Source organism: Leopardus geoffroyi, chromosome A2, assembly GCF_018350155.1.
Source record: "Leopardus geoffroyi isolate Oge1 chromosome A2, O.geoffroyi_Oge1_pat1.0, whole genome shotgun sequence".
Classification (NCBI taxonomy): domain Eukaryota; kingdom Metazoa; phylum Chordata; class Mammalia; order Carnivora; family Felidae; genus Leopardus; species Leopardus geoffroyi.
Genome location: NC_059331.1, coordinates 65,949,762 through 65,969,816, shown reverse-complemented (window position 1 = coordinate 65,969,816; position 20,055 = coordinate 65,949,762). Strand labels below are relative to the sequence as shown.

The 20,055-nt window shown below is 53.0% G+C and overlaps 1 protein-coding gene across 6 annotated transcripts in view; it reads left to right on the top strand.

Annotated features, from left to right (window-relative positions):
* Positions 1 to 20,055, top strand: part of GRB10 (growth factor receptor bound protein 10) — a 185,221-nt gene that overhangs the window by 57,262 nt on the left and 107,904 nt on the right. For 3 of the 6 annotated variants that reach the window (XM_045494287.1, XM_045494288.1, XM_045494289.1), the window contains exon 3: positions 3,125 to 3,193. The exons of 2 other annotated variants lie outside the window; for them this stretch is intronic. In XM_045494287.1, coding sequence (XP_045350243.1) covers positions 3,143 to 3,193 — 51 coding nt within the window. In that variant the 5' untranslated portion in view covers positions 3,125 to 3,142. Of the gene's footprint in view, positions 1 to 3,124; positions 3,247 to 20,055 lie in introns of all 6 variants that reach the window. One more of the 6 variants, XM_045494290.1, reaches the window with a different exon arrangement.

Sequence of the window (20,055 nt, the reverse complement as noted above, 5' to 3'; positions counted from 1 at the left end):
CAGCTCAAATAACAGAATTTATTTCCTCTTGGCTCTGGAGGCTGAAGTCTGAGATCGAGGTGTGGGCAGGGCTGGGACCTCGTGAGGCCCCTCTCCTTGGCGTGTAGACGGCCGTCTTCTCCCCGTGTCTTCCCGCGGTCGCCCCCCTGCGTGTATCTGTGTCCTCAGGTCCCCTCACATTGACTCGGGGGCCACACTAACACCTCATTTTAAGCAAATCACATCTTTAAAGACCTCCACCTCCAAATACAGCCACGTTGTGGGTCCTGGGCATTAGGGCTTCAACTTTTGAATTGTGGGGAGGACACGCTTCAGCCCATGACTGGGTCTTACCTTCGAATTTTTTGCTATTTTTCTTTTTAGGTTTATTTGTTTTGAGAGAGGCAGAGACAGCGCGAGTGGGGGAGGGACAAAGAGAGAGAGGGAGAGAGAATCCCAAGCAGGCTCTGCATTGTCAGTGCAGAACCCCACACGGGGCTCGAACACATGAAACTGCGAGATCACGACCTGAGCCAAAACCAAGAGTTGGGTGCTCAACTGACTGAACTGCCCAGGCGCCCCGATTTTGTTGCTATTTTGGTTGACAGAATGAATGTCCTTACTTTTAGGCCCCACTGGCGTCTTTCAGGATTCCCCTGGGAAGCTTTCGTGAGTCTTCCTTTCTGAATTCTGAAAAACTCAGACTGTCTGGTCAGAGAATCTTCACTCTGCCCCAGATGCGTGAGAGGTGCGGGGTCGAGATCGGCTGGGGAAGGTGGTGTTCCCTTCACAGCCGGGCGCTGTTCTCTGCACCCCGAGTTTTGCGCCGGATTGCAGACTGTTCAGCCTTTTTGCCACTCTGTTTGGTGCGTTCTCCCTGGGGTCTGTTGTCCACGTTCCTGGGATTTTGCGTCCACGGACTGTACTGTCTGCAGCATTGATTCTGATTTGACTGCCCCCAGCCTCCGGTTTATCTTGTCCCGGGCAGTTCCTGCCTGTCCTGTTTCTTCCATTCTCCTTTTTTCTTTCATTGAGAGAAATGAGCCACTGACTAAATAGTCCTTATTTTTCTTGTAGTAAAACGACTTCAGGGAAGTGGGACCTTCCATGCTCTGAGTTATAGGAGCAGAAAAATTTTTTAAGTTTATTTGTTTGTTTTGAGAGAGAGGGAGAGAGAGAATCCTTAGCAGACTCTGCGTTGTCAGCACAGAGCCCAATGTGGGGCTCAGTCTCATGAGCCGTGAGATCATGACCTGAGCTGAAGTCAAGAGTCAGTTGCTTAACCAACTGAACCCCCCCAGGCGCCCCCAGAAAGTGTTTTTTTAAGCTCGGTTTCCTTGCTGCCTCGTTGTAGGGATTCTTGTTAGTGTTCATTGTTCTTGCTCCTCCAAAAGGCAGCCTCAGAGGAGACCCTGTGTTCTAGAATAGCAGGACACCTGCCTGTCCCTGGGCCTCGTCTGGGGACACCGTAGGAGAGGCGGGTAGTCCTGTTGGAGGCGGCTCCTGGACATGGTGGGGTGGCCGTCCTAGAGCTGCTGTGTTTTCTTCCTGCTCTAAAGGGGTTGACGGTGATGACCACCAGCGCTCTCTTTGTGAAACCGGCTTGGATCCAGATGCCAGAAGCCCAGTGGACACTGACTGAGCGAGCCATCTTGGAGCAGTGTTGATTGGCGAGAGGCAGTCTGAGGGGGCTTCCTGGAGGAGGTGATCCCTGAGCTCAGTCCTACAGGGCATAGGAAGGTAGCTGGTGGTGGAGCAGGGAAAGACAGCCACAAACGCAGAGGCTCGAGAAAAGCCTCTTGTGGCCGGGATTATGAATTGTTCAGCGGGGCTGGGCCGAAGAAGGGCCGATGGTCCAGGTGCCTCTGGGACCGATTATGATGGAGAGCGTTCATTGCTGCCATTCCTGAAAATGTTCTCAGCGTCCGATGATTTCCACATGAGAAGACATTGTCCCTGGTTCCTCTCTGTTCCCGGAATCCTCCCCTGCTCTCTGATTACCGCTGAGCTTTAGAAGGAAGGATCTCGGAGAAGCTCGCTTCATGGAAGTTTGGCCTTGGTTTTTTTGCGTTCAGAGGCAAACGGGTGACCCGTCCGAGTCCCGGCCAAGCTGCTGGTTGCCCCTAACCTCCCCGCCCCACCCGTCGTCTGCGTCAGAGGGGAGGGAGATTCGCCGTTTGCTTTGTATGCATCAGGCATGTGGTTTGTGCCGCAGCAGATTAAAAACGAAAATGACAGGGTCTGTGTTTCGTGCTTATTGGGATCTCACTGTAGGAGCCAATGTGCTTTTAAGAAGAAAAAAAAATTTTTTTTTAAGTTTATTTATTTTGAGAGAGAGAGAGAGAGAGAGAGAGCACGAGCTGGGGAGGAGCGGAGAGAGAGAATCCCAAGCAGGCTCTGTGCTGTCAGTGTGGAGCCTGATGAGGGACTCGATCCCACGAACTGCGAGATCGTGACCTGAGCCGAGATTAAGGGTCGGGTGCTTAACTGACTGAGCCGCCCAGGCGCCCCCACGATGGGCTTTTGAATACAGCTCATGTTACTTGTAGCTCACACAGAAGCGAGGAGAGGCTTAATGTGCGTTCAGAAGTCCATTTCTGTGAATGTCGTTGTCAGAGATTGTAGTCACAGAACCGTGCCTCCAGGGAGAGTGTGACACCAGTGGGGGCGTCAGATGCCCGTAACAGTGGTTTGATCTCGGCTGCGGCTGGGAGAGTCAGCATACACACGGGCCGTACCCGGGAGACCCCGACCACACATAGCTTCCTCGGTGCTTGATTGGAATGAGGCCCAATCCATATTCCCCAAAGGAAGATCAGGTCTTCAGGGTGTTAATATCTGTAATGACCAAAGGAGCCCGGCGGTCCCTGGGAGCTTCCGCGGGGGGCCGGTGCCCCCCACACCCCTCTGAGGGCCCCTGCGCCCCATAGATCCTGTGACCGTGCGGACGGCCTTCCCAGGGTTCCGTAGCCGGTCTCTGTGTGAGAAGAAAAGCGGGGACCCCTTGAGCAGACCTCCCACCTGAGTGCCTGATCGCGCGAGGGTGTCCGGGGCCACCGGCTCGGATGTGTCGCCCTGGAACAAGCTGCGAGCGGTGACCGTGGTGTCCCGTCTGGCTGCTTCTCACGGTCTGTCTCTGTTGCAGGTGCTGAAGAAGGAGCCCATGGCTCTAGCTGGCTGCCCGGATTCCTTCTTGCACCATCCGTACCACCAGGTATGGGGGAGCGTGGACGTCGGATGCCAGCAGGCGGAGCTGGCACCCGTGTGGTCAGTAACCACGACGGGTCACCGGGGGGGGGTGTCTGCACTGGGGTCACCGGCGTGTTCTGGAAGATCTCGCCACGTGTCCTCCTCGGCCACGGCTTCCGGGTTCCAGAGGGTTGTCGCTGTGGTGCGGTCTTGCCTCTGACGTGTGGGAAGAGGTGTTTGGGATAAAGCAGGTGCCACGTGGTCGTCTGCTGGGCCCCAAACCTCCAGATGGCCCGTTCGAGTGGCGGCTGCGGGGATGTTCAGCCAGAGACCTGAGCATCTGGGGCACGACGCGGGGAGAGGGAGGTGTCCTGGCCTGGGTGCAGCTTGTGCTTTGGGGGTGGAAGCCTCAACCTCCCCCCCCCCCCCCTCAAACTGGCTCCTTTTTCCCTCCGCCTGGAAGCATCAGGTGGGGGTTTGTGGAGGACAAGTTCATATCTGCTCCTCTGCTCGGTGAATTTCCTCTGTTAATTTCCTTCATCTTTGGAACCATGTTTTCTTTCTTTCTTTTTTTTTTTTTTTTTTTTAAAAGTTTATGTATTTATTTTGGGAGAGACAGAGCATGAGCAGGGGAGGGGCGGGGAGGGGATAGAGAGAATCCCGAACAGGCCCCACGCCGTCAGCATGAGCGTCAGCCCGACGTGAGGCTCGATCCCACAACCCTGGGATCAACCCTGGGACGGAGCCACCCGGGTGCCCCCACCTTCTGAACCACGGTTTTGTTTGAGCTTTTACTTTGCAGGGTGGAGGGCTGCCCTTGAAGGAATGAACCCTGGTTCTTTGGACTTGACACATGGCGCCTGGTTCATCTTTACCGGTCCTTTAGCATGTGAAGCACCTGTACCCTCTCTCTCTCTCTCTCTCTCTCTCTCTCTCTTTCTCTCTCTCTCTCGGCCTCCAGCTCTCCAGCATGGCTCCCTGATTTTGAGGCCCTTCCATATGCTCTACCCTTGACTGGAGTTCTGCCCTTCTCTGAACCTGTGTTTCCTTCCCTTGGTCTGTCAAGTCACTTTTTAGCAACTGTGACGAAATTTTCCTTACTCATCGGCTGCAGAGAGCTTTCTTTTTAATTAAAAAAAAAAAAAATTTTTTTAATGTTTATTTCTTTTTGAGAGAGAGAGACAGAGTAGGAGCAGGGGAGGGGCAGAGAGAGAGGGAGACGCAGAATCAGAAGCAGGCTCCAGGCTCCGAGCTGTCAGCACAGAGCTCGATGTGGGGCTTGAACCCACGGACCGTGAGATCATGGCCTGAGCCGAAGTCCGATGCCTAACTGACTGAGCCACCCAGGCACCCCTGATCTTTTGTTGTTGTTGTTTTGGTATCAAAGTGAAATGAACCTTCCAAGAAAGGCTGAATGTTAGGAATACCATTCGTGGTAGCCACTGAGTTTGGGACGAGGCCAGAACGAGTTACAAGCTGGAAAAGAGGGCCAGCACCTAGTAGAAGTGGGAAGGGTGTTCTGCTTAAGCCATGGTTGCTTGTTTATTCCTAAAAGAGGCCTTGGGGCTCTTGGGTGGCTCAGTCAGTTAAAGGTCAGACTCTTGATTTCGGCTCAGGTCATGGTCTCAACGGTTTGTGAGTTCGAGCCCCACACTGGGCTCTGTGCTGCCGGTGCAGAGCCTACTTGGGATTCTCTCTCTCTCTCTCTCTCTCTCTCTCTCTCTCCCTCCCTCTCTCCCTCTCCCCCCCCCCCGCCCTTTCTCTGTCCCCGCCCCCCGCCAAATAAATAAATAAACTTAAACAGGAGGCTTCACCCTGTTGGTTAAAGCTCTATGCTGCATCCATGGGTCGTAGGTCCAATCCTCCCGTGGCCCCTTAGCCGTGGCCAGTTGTCTGGGTGCAGATTGTACCCATCCTCTGGCCTGCCGCCTTGCACTTCACACCATTGCTTCCAAATGGAAAAGATCAGTGCACTACGTGGAAAACTGTCCCTGAGGGAGTCCGTCTGAAAGTTGGTGGAGAGGTGTCCTCTCCAGCTGGTTACAGGGCAGACCTGATGGAGGGAAGGGTGATGGCACAAAGACCCTCTTGCCTCCCTCTGCCCCCCTCCTTCTGTTTTCAGTCTTCTGTGGGTCTCACAGAGACGGCAGAAGCACCCAGTAAAGGTCATGCCTTTCTCCACAGATGCACTAGCTGTTTGTCATTGCCGCCCCGGATGCCCAAGGCAGTTCTGCATAAGCCAGAAAGCCGTGGAGGGGGTCTGGGGGGCAACCCCAGTGAAACTCTGTCACCCCTTGGTGAAATGCTCAGTCGTGCCTTTCGGTGGCATTTGACGGCACGGTCCTCCGCTCGTAAAAATGCGGCAGCCGGACTTGGCAGTTGGCATCCACTGTTCCTGGAAAATCAGATGACCGTTGCAGAATTTCTCAGAAAATGGCATGATTTACAGTGAGTTCCACTCTTGAGCAATCTGCAATTATGGCAATTTAGAGGAATCTCCCAAGTCTTCGTGGAGAAGAATTTCTTAAGATCTTTAGCATACTATCGGGTTTCTGACTCGAGCTGTTCCGTATGTGCTGGGGCTCGGATTAGATAACGGGCTTCGGTCAGTGAGTGGCCGAGATGTAGAGTTTTTTTACGGACCCAGAAGCACCCAAGTTAGCGTGTGCATTCAGTTATCATGCTTTCCGCTTTAGCGGCCCCGGGGTTGGTGGAATAGGGAACAAACAGCTTCACTTTTAAGACTTAGAGTTTTCCTTTAAAATCTGATACTGTCATTGTTCGGTGGCCTTTGTGGGGGGGTGGATCTGTAACACTCCCGTGCCTCAGTTTCCCTGCTGGCCCAAAAGGGTTAATGGTGTCCAGGTCGTGTGGGGATTGGAGCAAGGGCATGGAAATTGCCCAGCACGGGGGTGACCACGTCTGGGACCCCCGGCCCAGGATAGTTACCTTTAATTCCTTGGTCACTGATTGTGCCAGACACAGTGTCTGAGCTAGGGGGGTGGGTGGCTTTGCATGAGGCAGGCAAGTTCCCTAGGCTTATGAGTCTTAGTTGGGAAGGCGGACACGGGACAGCTGGCAGATAAGATGATTGTGAACGACGACAGTGATTCTGAGGCAGATAAAATAGGCTGGTGGGGGAGAAAGGAGGTCAAGGAGGCCTCCCTGCAGGAAGTGCCCAGAGCTGCGGGTGGTGCCCAGACAGGACTGGGCAGAAGGATGCAGGGAGGAAAATCCTGGCTTGGGGAGGTGGGGGAGGTTAGACTTTGGCCACGTAGGAACAGGGCGTCTGGGGGGGAGGGGGTTATAAATAGACGCCTGCAGCCCATGGTCTGCAGTTTTACAATTCCCAAAGCTCGGGGCGCCTGGGTGGCTCAGTTGGTTAAGCGTCTGACGTCGGCTTAGGTCGTGGTCTCACAGTTTGTGAGTTCGAGCCCCATGTCGGGCTCTGTGCTGACAGCTCAGAGCCTGGAACCTGTTTCAGATTCTGTGTCTCCCTCTCTCTCTGCCCTTCCCTCGCTCACTCTCTGTCTCTGTTTCTCTCAAAAATAAATACACATGAAAAAAATAAATAAACATGAAAAAATAATTAAAAAGTGAAACCCCCAAAGCTCTAAACTGAGAAGTATTGTCGTTTCTCACGTCACAGGAGAATTCGATTCGACTTGTTCAGAGCTATGGACTGTAGGTGCATAATGGTTACGTTCCTAGGCCACCCCGGACCCTGCCTTATCTTTCTCCATTCCATAACAATCTTTTTTAAAGATTTTTAGAGAGAGAGAACGATTGTGAGTGGGGGAGGGGCTGAGAGAGATGAGAGGGAGAATCTTTTTTTTTAAATTCTTTTTTAATGTTTTTGATTTATTCTTGAGAGAGATTAAGAGAGAGAGAGAGAGAGAGAGAGCATGAGCAAGGGAGGGGCACAGTGAGAGAGGGACACGGAATCTGAAGCAGACTCCAGGCTCTGAGCTGTCAGCACAGACCGGAGTCTAAATTAAGAGTCTGACACTTGAGCCACCCAGGAGCCCCTCGAATCCAAAAATTTCTGAATTCCCACCTACTTCTAGCCCCCAGGGTTTTGAGGAAGGGATTATGCACCTATTTCAAGGTGCATTTTATCTGTTCACTATAAACAAAAGCAGCGTTTATTATCCTTATGAAGAATGCTGGAAGTAGGCAGTGTGATGGGTTCAGGTAAAATGCGTGAACAGAGTGTTGAGCTGTGCTGTGGCACCGAAATGCTTGAATGTAAATGTGATATAGGTGATCAGGCTTATGCTTGAACTTCCAAATATTTATTCTGAGTATTTGAGCTTTATTTCTATAATTGTCATTCTTGACTTCTGAGTTGCTCGTGTTCGAAGTCAGACGTCTGGGAAAGCGTCCTCGTGATCCTGTCGCGCAGAGACACCTGCTGGGGTGGAGGTCGGAGCCCCGAGCCTGCTGGTGGCTCCTTCTCCGCCACCGTCTGCCTGCTGGGTCGTTTCCTACGTCCTGTCCCAGCCCCCGGTGGTTGCTGCGAGTTGCTCCTCTGGCTTCATTTCAGTTCCGTGGCGCTGAGCCTTCCGGAACCTTCCCTTCCTGCGCGGGAGCTGGCAGACGACGGCCGTGGGTCAGTCCTGCCCCCCTGCCTGCTTTTATAAATGAAGTGTTACGGGAACATGGCTACGCTCATTTGTTGACATCTCGTCAGTGGCCGCTCTCAGGCTCCCCAGCAGAGTTGAGTAGCGTCTGGCCCTTCACCGGAGACGTTTGCCAACTCCCGTTGAAGGACGGACGGGGGCTCCCCGTGGGGCCTCCTGTGTCCGCTGGCTCGTCCGCTCGTGGTTGGGGCCGCGGGGACGAGACTCAGGGCCCGCGGATGGCGCTTTGCTGCTTGCCGAGCACAGCCAGCTGTGGATTTTCTGCTGGGTCCGCGGACATCTGGGGACACCGGACCCCTCCATCTGCTGGCAGTGTCTGGAGGGGCCGGGGGATGACCTCATCCCTGTAGTCTCGATTTGGGATCCGTCCCTAGAAGTGAATTCCATTCCCAAAGTCCGTCGCTTGTTTTTTATTTTTAATTTTTTTTTTAACCGGAGAGGGATTCTGTAGCTTCTTCATTTTTTAAAAAAAATATTTATTTTTGAGGGGGGGGGGGCGGAGCACAAACTGGGGAGGGGCAGAGAAAGCACAATAATCCCATCAGTCACTTGAGCCCAAGCAGGTTTCACACAGTCAGTGCTGAGGCCCACATGGGGCTCGAGCTCATGAACATTGAGATCACAACCCCAGCCAAAGTTGGATCCTTAACTAACTGAGCCACCCAGACGCCCCTTCTTCTGTTTTAATCTTACACGAAAGGACGTTTTATTGGACTCTGTGTTCTCCAAGAAATTTGTGGCTGGTACCTTCTCCTCACTGTGGCTCTTACACATCGCTTAAGTTGTCCCATCCCTTATCTTTATTTCATGGCAGTGTCCCAGCAGGGGGACGCTTACCTATAAGTGGTTTTGCAAATTATTTAAAGTTTTGATTCTGGGAGCATCTGGGTGGCTCAGTTGGTTAAGTGTCTGACTCTCGACTTCGTCTCAGTTCATGATCTCATGGTTTGTGAGTTCAAGCCCCGAGTTGGGCTCTGTGCTGACATCGAGGAACCTACTTGGGACTGACTCTCTCTCTCTCTTTCTCTCTCTCTCTTTCTCTCTCTCTCTCCCTCCTCTTCCCCCACTTGTATTTGCATGCTCATGTTCTCCCTCTCTCTCTCTCTCTCTCTCTCAAAATAAATAAATAAACTTTAAAAAAAAGGGTGTACATTTCTTCCCTAGACATGGAATTTTTTTTTTTTAAGTTTTTTTTTTTTTCAACGTTTTATTTTATTTTTGGGACAGAGAGAGACAGAGCATGAATGGGGGAGGGGCAGAGAGAGAGGGAGACACAGAATCGGAAATAGGCTCAGCCCAGTTCATGACGCGGGGCTCGAACTCACGGACCGCGAGATCGTGACCTGGCTGAAGTCAGACGCTTAACCGACTGCGCCACCCAGGCGCCCCTAGACATGGAATTTTTAAGTGCTTTTGCGATACGTGTGTAAATTTGATTATGGTCTTTTCAAGTCTTTGAAGCGATTGCAGGATAGTCACTTAAAAAATAGACCGGCATTTGGTTTGGAAACCCATTTGCTTTCTGATCTGGCAAACTGCACTGAGCTGGTTTAGTTTATTGGAACTGTACTTAGTCAACGACATGTTGGTAAATAGCACGCGTGTTTATACTTTTCCTAACTTTCGGATCCATTGAAAACCCTTTCCTTTAAACGCTGGGAGCAGCTGTGACCGGTTTGGTCCCAGGTGGAGCGTGGCTGGGGGTTGGGATCCCCGGAGCCAGCACTGTCTGCGCAGATCCCAGCCGTAGGGTGACAGACAGGTGCAAAACCAGCCGCGTGGGTCTGTGTCAACAGTGTGCTTCGTGGGCACCAGTGGGGACCCGCGTCATTTCCTGACCGGTCACGTGAATGGTCTACAGCCCAGAGCTGGGGACTTGACGGATGGCAGTATACTTGGGGGGGGGGGGGGTCGTGGGGAAAAGACTCAGCACTTGGGTGCACTTGTTTTGGATTCTCCCATTGAACCGTCCACCAGCCCTGTGAGGTACGACCTTCATGACACCGATTTTAAAGATGGGAAAACCGAGTCGCTGGCAGCGTGCTGCCCATCGTCCAGGGACTTGACTTGGATGTTACCTGTCACGACGTCCCCCTTCCAGATGACAGTAGCATCAAGGCAAAGAGGCCATTACTCTCTGCTGAGTAACGGAGGCTTGTTTTTCTTAACGTTTTGTAGCTACCGGAGTGTGTTCATGCCCGAGACCCACGAGGGAAGGTATTTTCAGGGAAACTTGGGTTTAATTCTCGGAGCCTCTGTGATGAAACGTTCAGTGTGTACCCTGGGATTTTGCATTTATGTCTTTGATCCTAAAATGCCCTGAGATAAGGGGTCAACTTAATGACCGCTTTCGAGTCAAAATGAAGAGAAAGATGACCAAGTATAATCCTTAAATGTGGTGTGTGTGTTTTAAAACGTCAAAATGAGAGAATGTCTGGAAACCAGTGAAATGCTATAAATAAGTAAATAAACATAAATAAAAATTTTTGAAGTATATATATATATTTTTTTTTAAATTTCTAATTATAATTGTAATTAAAAATTTTTTTCAATGTTTATATTTGAGACGAGCACGAGTGGGGCAGGGGCAGGGAGAGAGGGAGACACAGAATCCAAAGCAGGCTCGAGGCTCCGAGCTGTCAGCACAGAGCCCGATGTGCGCCCAAACTCACCGACTGCAAGATCATGACCTGAGCTGGAGTTGGACGCTTAACCGACTGAGCCACCCAGGCGCCCCTAGTTTTTTAAAGTTTTCTTATTTATTTCGAGAGAGAGAGAGAGAGAGAGAGAGAGAGAGAGAATGAGAGGGTAGGGGGCAGAGAGAGAGGGGGACAGAGGACCCAAAGCAAGTGGGCTCTGTGTCGACAGCACAGAGCCTGATGCAGGGCTTGAACTCACCAACCGTGAGATCGTGACCTGAGCCAAAGTGGGGCGCTCAACCGACTGAGCCCCCCAGGCGCCCCTACAAGTATATATTTTTTGATTGGAGAGAGAGACAGGCTTGTTCTACTCTGAATGCTGACTTTTTGCCTACGCGTCATCTTCTCAAATAAGGTCATCCCCTTGGGTGTGGGCTTGACGTCTTCGATTTCTTCTGGATAGTTTGAGGGAAATGACAGCTCTACAATAATTCTAAAAAACAGCTGTATTTATTGAGTGCTTTCCACGTGCTGTTTTTATCGTGTGCTCCTGTCACACAGCGTGTGCCTCGACGGTCGCGGTGGGGCCATGGGCCCAAGTCCTTCTCCACTCTGCCTTCCTGCTCCTGGGCACTGTCTTTGGTTCCTGCCTGCAGGCCGATTGAGTGATGGAGAGCCAGGGGTACTTAATTCGTGTCCTGTCCAGCAAGGTCCAGAGCCACGGTGGAACAGAGGCCAGTGAATTTGCCTCCTTCCAAGAAACACCTGTCTAGGGCCAGACCCCAGTATCCCGCTTCTGTTTTCCTCCTCCTCCTCGCCATGGTGGTTCAGTCCCCCCCGGAAATCTGTGTTCTTTCAACTCTCCGGAGTTCTCAACAGAGACTGAACTTCCCGGATCAGCGTTCTGGTTAGCCTCTGCCTCTGGGTCATTATGGAATCCCCTCTAGAGGGTACGTGTTTGCTCGCGTTGGCTGCTTCTTGAGCTGTAAAGGCTCAGTGTTTGTCACGTACCCGTCAAGGCAACAGTGTAGCCCACTGGTGTGTGCTGTTGGGTTGGTGGTGTGAACTGAAAGCCAGCTGGGCAGGGAGGCAGTGGACACGACTTCTTGAGAAATGTCATGGGTGCTCGGAGCCGGAAAGGGGCCTGGCATGCACCTGGGTGATGCGCACGGGTCAGCTGCTTCCCTCGTAAGCGCCCCATCTTGCCCTTGAGCGTTTGAAGTTCTGTGTCCTATATCAGGACCCATACGCCCCTCAGCTTCTTTTTTTAATGTTTATTTATTTTTGAGAGAGAGAGAGAGAGAGAGAGAGAGAGAGAGTGCACGGGCAGGGGAGGGGCAGAGAGAGAGGGAGACGCAGATCCAGAAGCGGGCTCCGGGCTCCAAGCTGTCAGCACAGAGCCCGACGCGGGGCTCGAACTCACGGACCGTGAGATCATGACCTGAGCCGAAGTTGGACGCTTAACCAACTGAGCCACCCAGGTGCCCCCAGAATTCTTCCTTTTTAAATTTTTTTTTTTTCAACGTTTATTTATTTTTGGGACAGAGAGAGAGCATGAACGGGGGAGGGGCAGAGAGAGAGGGAGACACAGAATCGGAAACAGGCTCCAGGCTCTGAGCCATCAGCCCAGAGCCCGACGCGGGGCTCGAACTCACGGACCGCGAGATCGTGACCTGGCTGAAGTCGGACGCTTAACCGACTGCGCCACCCAGGCGCCCCAGAATTCTTCCTTTTTAATACAGCATGTGGAATAGTGAAAACATGAGCTTTTAAACCTGTTTAATTTCCTATTTAAGTGTTTGTTCTTTCGGGTAGGTTTAAATCATTCCTGCATGATACTTAGTTCATGCTGAATTTCAGAGTAGCGTGTGTGGATCCCTTTATTGTTACGAGGGATTTTTCCCTCCCCGGGCAAAGTGTCCTCTGCTCCCTGTGCCTCATTTGGCAAGTGGGGGTAGACAGGGCCCGCTCCCCTGCTCCCTGCTCCCCTGCAAAGAGGGGCCACTGACTGTTGGTTGAGTCTTTTAAAGATTCTTAACTATTGGGGCACCTGGGCGGCTCAGTCGGTTAAGCGTTGGACTCTTGGTTTCGGCTCAGGTCCTGATCCCAGGGTTTGTGAGATTGAGCCCTGCGTCAGGCTCTGCGCTGACAGCACGGAGCCTGCTGTGTATCCTCTGTCCCCCTCTCTCTGCCCCTTCCCCCTCGGGTGTGCTCTGTCTCTCTCTCTCAAAATGAATGAACTTAAAAGAAATAAAAATGATTACTAATTTTTTACTAATTAGGAAGACACCAAAAAAAAAAAAGTGTTTAAAGTTGCTGTTAATTGAAGGTTAGCGTTATTCTCAGCCTCTGCAGACTTTTCCTATAATTGATGTTTAAGGAAAAGATAAACACTTGGCTGATGTTTTAGCCTCTCTGCTTACTGAACTCGCTGTCACTGTGTGTGGGGTTGGTTAGGTTTTCCGGAAAAGTGCTAGGAAACCTGGCGTGGCATTTTCTGCAGGTGGATTCCCCGCCTGTGCCTGCAGCTCGCTCTGGCTGCCGTGGTTCCGCAGAAGCTTTCCAGCCCCACCGTGGCACTGGCTGGGGGACAGGAGGGAGAAGGGGGTCTCCAACGCCAGCTCTTCCTAGGTGCGTGGGAGCCCGCTTACGATGCGGGGACTGGAATTTGATCACTTGGCAGTGGGGCTTAAAAAAATAGAAAATAAACCATAAAGGGAGCATAAACTTCTAGGAAAAACAAGACCTTTTCGTTATTGGTAGAAAATCCCAACGTGGGTTAGAAATGCAAGAAGCTGAGGGGCGCCTGGGTGGCTCAGTCAGTGAAGCGTCCGACTTCAGCTCAGGTCATGAACTTGGGGTTTGTGAGTTCGAGCCCTCCATCGGACTCTGTGCTGACGGCTCGGAGCCCAGAGCCTGCTTCGGGTTCTGTGCCTCCCTCTCTCTCTGTTCCTCCCCTGCTCACACTCTGTCTCTGTATCTCTCTCAAAAATAAATAAAGATTAAAGAAAAAAAAAAAAGGAATAGAAGAAGCTGGGTTAGATGTTTGTTTCACAGGGAAGCTGGCTGGCCTGTGGCATACTTGTCCGGATTTGTCACGATCAAGGTGAAGACACTGAAGTCGCCTTACACAGGCTGCCGCGTCTGTCTGGACCGAGGACCTCACCGTTGCCAGCAGGGGCCTTGTTCCTCCCCCTCCCTTTTCAGTGAGACCACCCCTCCTGTTTCGTTTCAGTCGCACCTTCCTCCCCCCACTTACCCTGCTCTGTGCGTTCCTTGTATTCTTCTACGGCGCCGTCTTCTTAAGTTATAAATTAGTATGTTGCCTGGTATGATAATCGTGTACTATCTGTATTGTCCAGGTAACATATAAGGCAGAGAGGGCAGGATCTGTCCTTTAAGGGCTCATGTGCTGGCCATAGAATGGGTGTTCGGTAGACGATTGTTGAACAGGTGACTCTCTCTGCACATTGGCTGTATTTGTCTGTTCCTTAGGTGACCAAGTGGTCAGGTATCAGATTCTCCGAAGCCTTGTGGTCAGGTAGGCCCAGAACTCTGCCGTGCTGGTTAAGATTTTCTAGTCTCGAGGAGTATAAAGGTGTCGATCGGTAATCACAGACAATCGTTTCGTTGTTCTGAAAAGCTTTCTCGTACTGAGATTCCTGCTTTCACGACTTCCCCGGCTGATGGCCAGCGCGGGTGTGGTAGGTCTTAGGCTCCCAGTGACCTGGGGGTTAATGCCCGTAGGAAATCCTCCTCATGAGCAAATTCGTTTGGGGTAAAGTGAGGTCTCTGGTCTTAGATCTCTGGTCTTCTGAGACGGAAATGCCAGGTGTGGGGTGAGGATCGAGGGTGCAGACGCACAAATCCCTGGGCTAGACGCTGTCCCCTGTGGTGGCGCGGGATTTGCTCCACCCTCGTCCTGCGCTGCTCGGTGTGGGATCCGGACACCAGAATCACCTCGGAGCTACTGTCCGAGCGAGGGCTTCAGGGTGAGACGGGGGCACCCGAGGCTAGGACACTGCAGTGGCCGTACGAGAAGTGAGTCGAAGTCTATTTAGAAGGCCAAGTTATCAGGATGTGGTAACCAGTCTGGAATGCGAAGCAGGAAGAGTTTGTGGCTGACTCTTCGTCTGGCTCGGGCACCTGCCCGAGGGGTGGCTGGCCGGCGGTCACTGAAGTATTTCTGGGGACCAGTGGCATGCCAGCATTTCAGAACACAGAAGTTTTGATATAATTATGTACCTTCCCATTGCACAAACTCACCTCTCCTCTGTCCATCCATCACCCTCCTGGCCAGCCAGGTGTCCAGCCTTTGTGTGGGCACAGACTGCCCTCTTCCTGGACGCTGTGGTCATCTGGCGAACACTGTTGCAGGAGCCTGTCCCGTCTGGGAGCCTGGCACTTGGCCTGCTGGGCTGTGACATTTGTGCAGGTGACCTGGGCGTCTGCGTCTCTCTGGGCTCCCTAGGGCCTGAGGCTTCCTGGCAGTGGGAGGGGTCTGTGCTGGGACGGCCTGGGCTGGACCTGCTATGTTTCCAGAAACACCTTTTGGAGCCCGTTTGGAACAGGGTCATGTGATGGCGCTGTCGGGAGGGACCTCGGTTTTCTTTCACGGCTTTCCTCAGGACTGGTGCCAGGGGCAGGCATGTGGAGTCTGTGTATCAGTTCTATTTTATTTTATTTATTTATTTATTTTAATATTTATTAATGTTTGAGCGCACGAGAGAAAACATAAGTAGGGGAGGGGCAGAGAGAGAGAGAATCCCAGGCAGACTCCACACTGGATTCATACAAGGCCCAAAGCCATGAACCGTGAACTCATGACCTGAGCTGAAATCAAGAGTCAGACGCTTACCCCACTGAGCCACCCCGGTGCCCCCTGTGTATTGGGATTTTACATGGATCTGGGTATCTGGCAGGCCAGGAACCCAGCTTTAGACAAGGAGACGTCGGGTACAGGTGCCAACAAGCAGCTTCGTGAAACCTGTCGTGGGTCCACTGACACGGGAAGATAGTCTCTCTGGAGACTATCTGATAACGCGCAGGGATTATGACCTCGCAGGGGGCCTTTGGGAGAAGAAACGTTTTGTGGAAAAGGCCGGGCTGTCGCAACATCTGTAGACTATCTGTGGCCACGCTCGTTCCGAATTTGTGACGCCTGTATTTCCACATGCATGCATGTGTGCGCGCACACGTACACGCTCGGCCCCGTCTTCTCCTGAGCGCAAGGCCTTCACTCATAGGGCTGGGAGCCGCACCTTCTGTGACGGAGGCTGGCCGGCCCCGCGTCCTTGCTGTCACTCACTGGGCCTTCTTACTCGCAGCTGCTTTCCAGGTATGCAAGGGTGAGTTCAACTCCCCACGCTGTCCCCGACCCCTCCTGAGCTGTAACAGAGTGGGCTGTCTTCTCGTTGGGGTCTGTGTTGGGATTTTGTGTACCTCACCTGACTCGATCTCCCCCAGCAGGCCCTCTGAAGTGTGTGCTGTTACCCAGGTTTGCCTGTGGGGACCCTGAGGCCCGGAGACTTCCGTTGACTTAATCTTGCTCGGCTCAGATGGCTGGAAGTGGAAGGGTCCGGGTCCTGCTTTGCTCTGTCTGGTCCCAAACCTTCGTCCCCTCCCCGCCGCCCACATGGGGCTAGATTTGGGGGAGTTCTGCCCTTGCGTTTCTTCTGGGTATTTCATTCTGGATAGTTCTTGTGTCTTCATGGGGGCTCTCCTTCCCCAGGTCTCCCAGACCACTCACTGCCCTCGGGCATCAGTGGAGAGAGAGCACCCCGGGCCCCCCTCAGAGCTCATCCCTGGGGAGGAGGACATCCTATCCTGGGCGGGGGGCGGGGGGGGGTGTTCATCTCTGGAGGTTGGATTTGGTCCCTGTCAGGATGGCAGTTGCTGTCCCTCTGGAAACACAGAGCATATCTCTCCGGACTGTTTGAATGTCCCTCCTGTCCGGTGTCATCGTAGACCTCCTAGGTCTGTGTCTCTCGGTTGACATCTCCTATGGTGACGGGCCCATCTTTCTCTTCACACCTTCTGGTTTTGAATTGGGTGTCAGACGTGGTGAACCGTACATGGCTGAGGGCTGGGTTTTTTGTTTTTGTGTTGCTTTAAACTTGTTTTATTTTATTTTTTAGAGAGAGAGCATGCATGTGAGTGGGGGAGGGGCAGAGGGTGGGGGAGAGAGAGAGTCTTAAGCAGGCTCCGCGCCAGCACAGAGCCTGAGGTGGGGCTCGATCCAACGACCCCGGGGATCATGACCTGAGCAGAAATCAAGAGTCACTCAACTGAACTGAGCTACCCAGGTGACCCTGTGTTGATTTAAATATGGTGGGCGGGGGGGGGATATCTTTTTTTTTTTTTAATGTTTATTTTTGAGAGAGAAAGCACAAGCAGGGCAGGGGCAGAGAGAGAGAGGGAGATGCAGAATTCAAAACAGGCTCCAGGCTCCGAGCTGTCGGCACAGAGCCTGATGCGGGGCTTGAACCTATGAAATGCGAAATCGTGACCTGAGCCGAAGTCAAAGGCTTTAACTGACTACTGAGCCCCCCAGACGCCCCCTTCTGGCTGCTCCTTTTTGGTGGTTCTTTCCCTGGCCTGACAGTTTCCTGACACGCGTGCACTAGCCAATACTCGGCTGACACCTTGCCCGGTGCCCCGTGCAGGTCCCCGTGGCCTCCCTGAACCCTGCGTTCTGTCTCCTAGAAGGACCCTGGGTGCGGTATGGGGCCCCCTTCCTGGTGCTGTGGATGGGGAGCTCTCCGGGCAGCGAGTGGGGCACTGGTCGGGCTGATCTCGTTTGTCTGTCTCTGTCAGGGATACGATCCCGTGCCGCCTGTCGTCCAACGTGCATGAAAACTCTTTTCAGTGTTTTAGTTATTTAAGGAGAGAGGGTCCCTTCTGTCCTGATACTCCCATCTTGGCAGGTGGCATGTTTTAACCCTGGTTCTGGGACTAGGTTAGGCTCACCGCGTTGTTAGGGAGTGTGCAGCACCAGCTTAGGAGCCGAAGAGAAATAATAGAGATCGTGGGGTCCAAAGACCTCCCTTTCTAGATGAGGAAACAGGTGCAGAGAGCGAGTTTATTTGCTCGGAAGCTTACAGTTTGTCACAGGGGTGATTTGTAAACATTTGGCTCACATCATAGCGAGGGTTTTCATTCACAGAGGATGTGATGAACAGCTTTTTGTGACCCATGTGGGGGTTGGGAGCCCGCAGTCCTCCCCGGCCACAGGGAAGGGCTGACCGCATCTTGTCTAGTGGCCGCCAGCAGCTCCTGGGGTCCTGGGGGTCATTCGCTCTCTCTTGGCCACTTGCTTTGCACAAAGCCCCGTGGGAGATATGCCTCAAGGGAGCGGCACCCTGACTTGACAGCCATGCCCTTCAGCATGCTTCTGGAAGCTTCTTTCTGCCCTTCCCTGCTCTCAAATCTGCCCCCTGAAGAGTATCACACCGGGTTGAGGTGCGGCGTGGGGACTCAGGCAGGAGCTCTTTGCCAACCTCAGCTTACCTCATCCTGCCTCCAGATTCCTGGCCTCGGGCTGCCGTTCACCCCTGGCCCTCTGCCCCAGGCTTGGCCAGAGGGCCGTAGAAATGAGGAAGGGCCACCAAGGATTACATCATATTAAACCCTGGGGCTTTTTCCTGGTCAACCAGGACAAATGAAAGCCCTTTCCAGTTTTGAAATTCAGCATTAAAGAGTTCGAGGAAGAGGATGTCTCTTCTCCTTCTGCTAACTGGGGGCACGTGGTGTGGTTGGGCCGTGCACCCGCTGTGTGGGGACAGCGCCGACCCCATTGATTGTTGCGACAGTGCGGCACGGGGTTCGCCGCCCGAGGTTCGAGTGTAGATGTTGCAGGGGCCGGTGTGGCCAAGAGCAAGCGGGAAGCTTCGAGCCAAAGAAGTCGGGGCGCTTGTCCGCAGGGGTTTTGTGCACCCCGTCAGGGACGCCTCAGGATCGTGATCCACGTTTCAGACGAGGCAGCTCAAGCCTTGAGACGCTTAGGGATGGTCACCAGGACTTTGAACCAGATCACCTCCGTGTCCAAGCTGTGCTGGCTTAGGGCACCGCACCGCCTTTTGTTAGCACCTGTGCTCTGTCCTTTGGTTGACGTCTGTATGCAGCCGGGGGACTTCCTTCCCTTTGCCTCCGGGAGGGGTTCCACTCTTATGTGGCCTCTTGGCCTGGTCCCTTGAACCTCAGCACACAGTCAGTCTGTGCATGCGCAGTGGAGGGGCGGGGACAGCAGGTGGGACACCTGGAATGATGCCTCTCTTCCAGAACTTGGAGTCCTGGCCAGCCAGAATTCGCTGGGGCAGAGTCAGAACCTATTTGATTCCACTGGGAAGTCTGTGGTTTGGCTGTCGGATTGTTCTCATTCCCCGTGTTGCGTTTTGCCCGATCCCCGGGAAGCACTGTGAGGGCTGAGATTGGCAGCCTTATTAATTAGCAGCTCGGTGATTTCCGTATCGTCTCACTTCCCAGACTGCTAAGTCACCGTGGACCTTGAAGAAGGTTCAGGTGCCCCTAGCCGACCATCCTAGCAAATTCACGCTATCTTAGTACGTGCGGATGTTTTGGTCTCTGTTCATTTTCCTTTTCACAAGGAAGCGGGTGGGTCCCAGAGGACAAACCGCGGGTATAGCAGAAAGGGGGGTATCCTCAGGGGATCTGCCTTGGCGAGCAGCCAGGCCTCTATTAAGTCATCTTGTGGTAATGCCTCCGTGGTAATGCCACCACGGAGGCGACCATGGTAATGCCTCCCTTCTGGGGGTGGTTGGGGATAGAGGAGGACAAAAAGGCATGCCGGGGGCCTGGTGCAGAGATGCTTTAATGAATAGGGAGCCCTTCAGGACTTCCTGTTTGTTGTTGTTGTTGTTGTTTTTAATGTTTATTATTTTTGAGAGAGAGAGAGAGAGACAGAGGGTGAGTGGGGGAGGGGCAGAGAGAGAGGGAGACACAGAATCGGAAGCAGGCTCCAGGCTCCACGCTGTCAGCACAGAGCCCGACGCGGGGCTCGAACTCACGGAATGTGAGATCATGACCTGAGCCGAAGTCGGACGCTCAACCGACCGAGCCCCCCAGGCGCCCCTGTCCTTCCTGTTTCGTATCACACGCAGAACCTGTGTTTGCTCTTCTGTGTTAAGTAATATGTGGGCAGCCACGCAGCACTGGGTGACCCGGTCATTGGACAAGTGCCCATCGACTCTGACTCATTGGCTCCCCCACCAGGAGGGGTGCCCGGCGCCTGGGCAGACGGCGTGTGTGGGTGGGAACCAGTGACCCCTGCCGGGGAGGGGCGTGCTCCCTTCCCAGAGAGCCTGGGAAAACCTGTGTGGCCTTCGTCTTCCTCCCGTTGACCTTCTCTAGAGTCCCGGAGATCCCCTTAGGTGACCGAAATAGCCATTAAAAAGCTGATAACAGCGTTGTGGTTTGGGCAGGGGCCCCCGTTGTACTAAAGTCGGTAAGTGAATGACTTTGGAAAGCCATCAGCCTTCACGAAAGCAAGAGTGGGCGGGAGAATTAGGGGCACAGGAAACATGGGGCTGTGGCCGCGGCAGAGTGTTTCTGCCATCACGCTTCTTACCAGTTGGAATGACGCCACC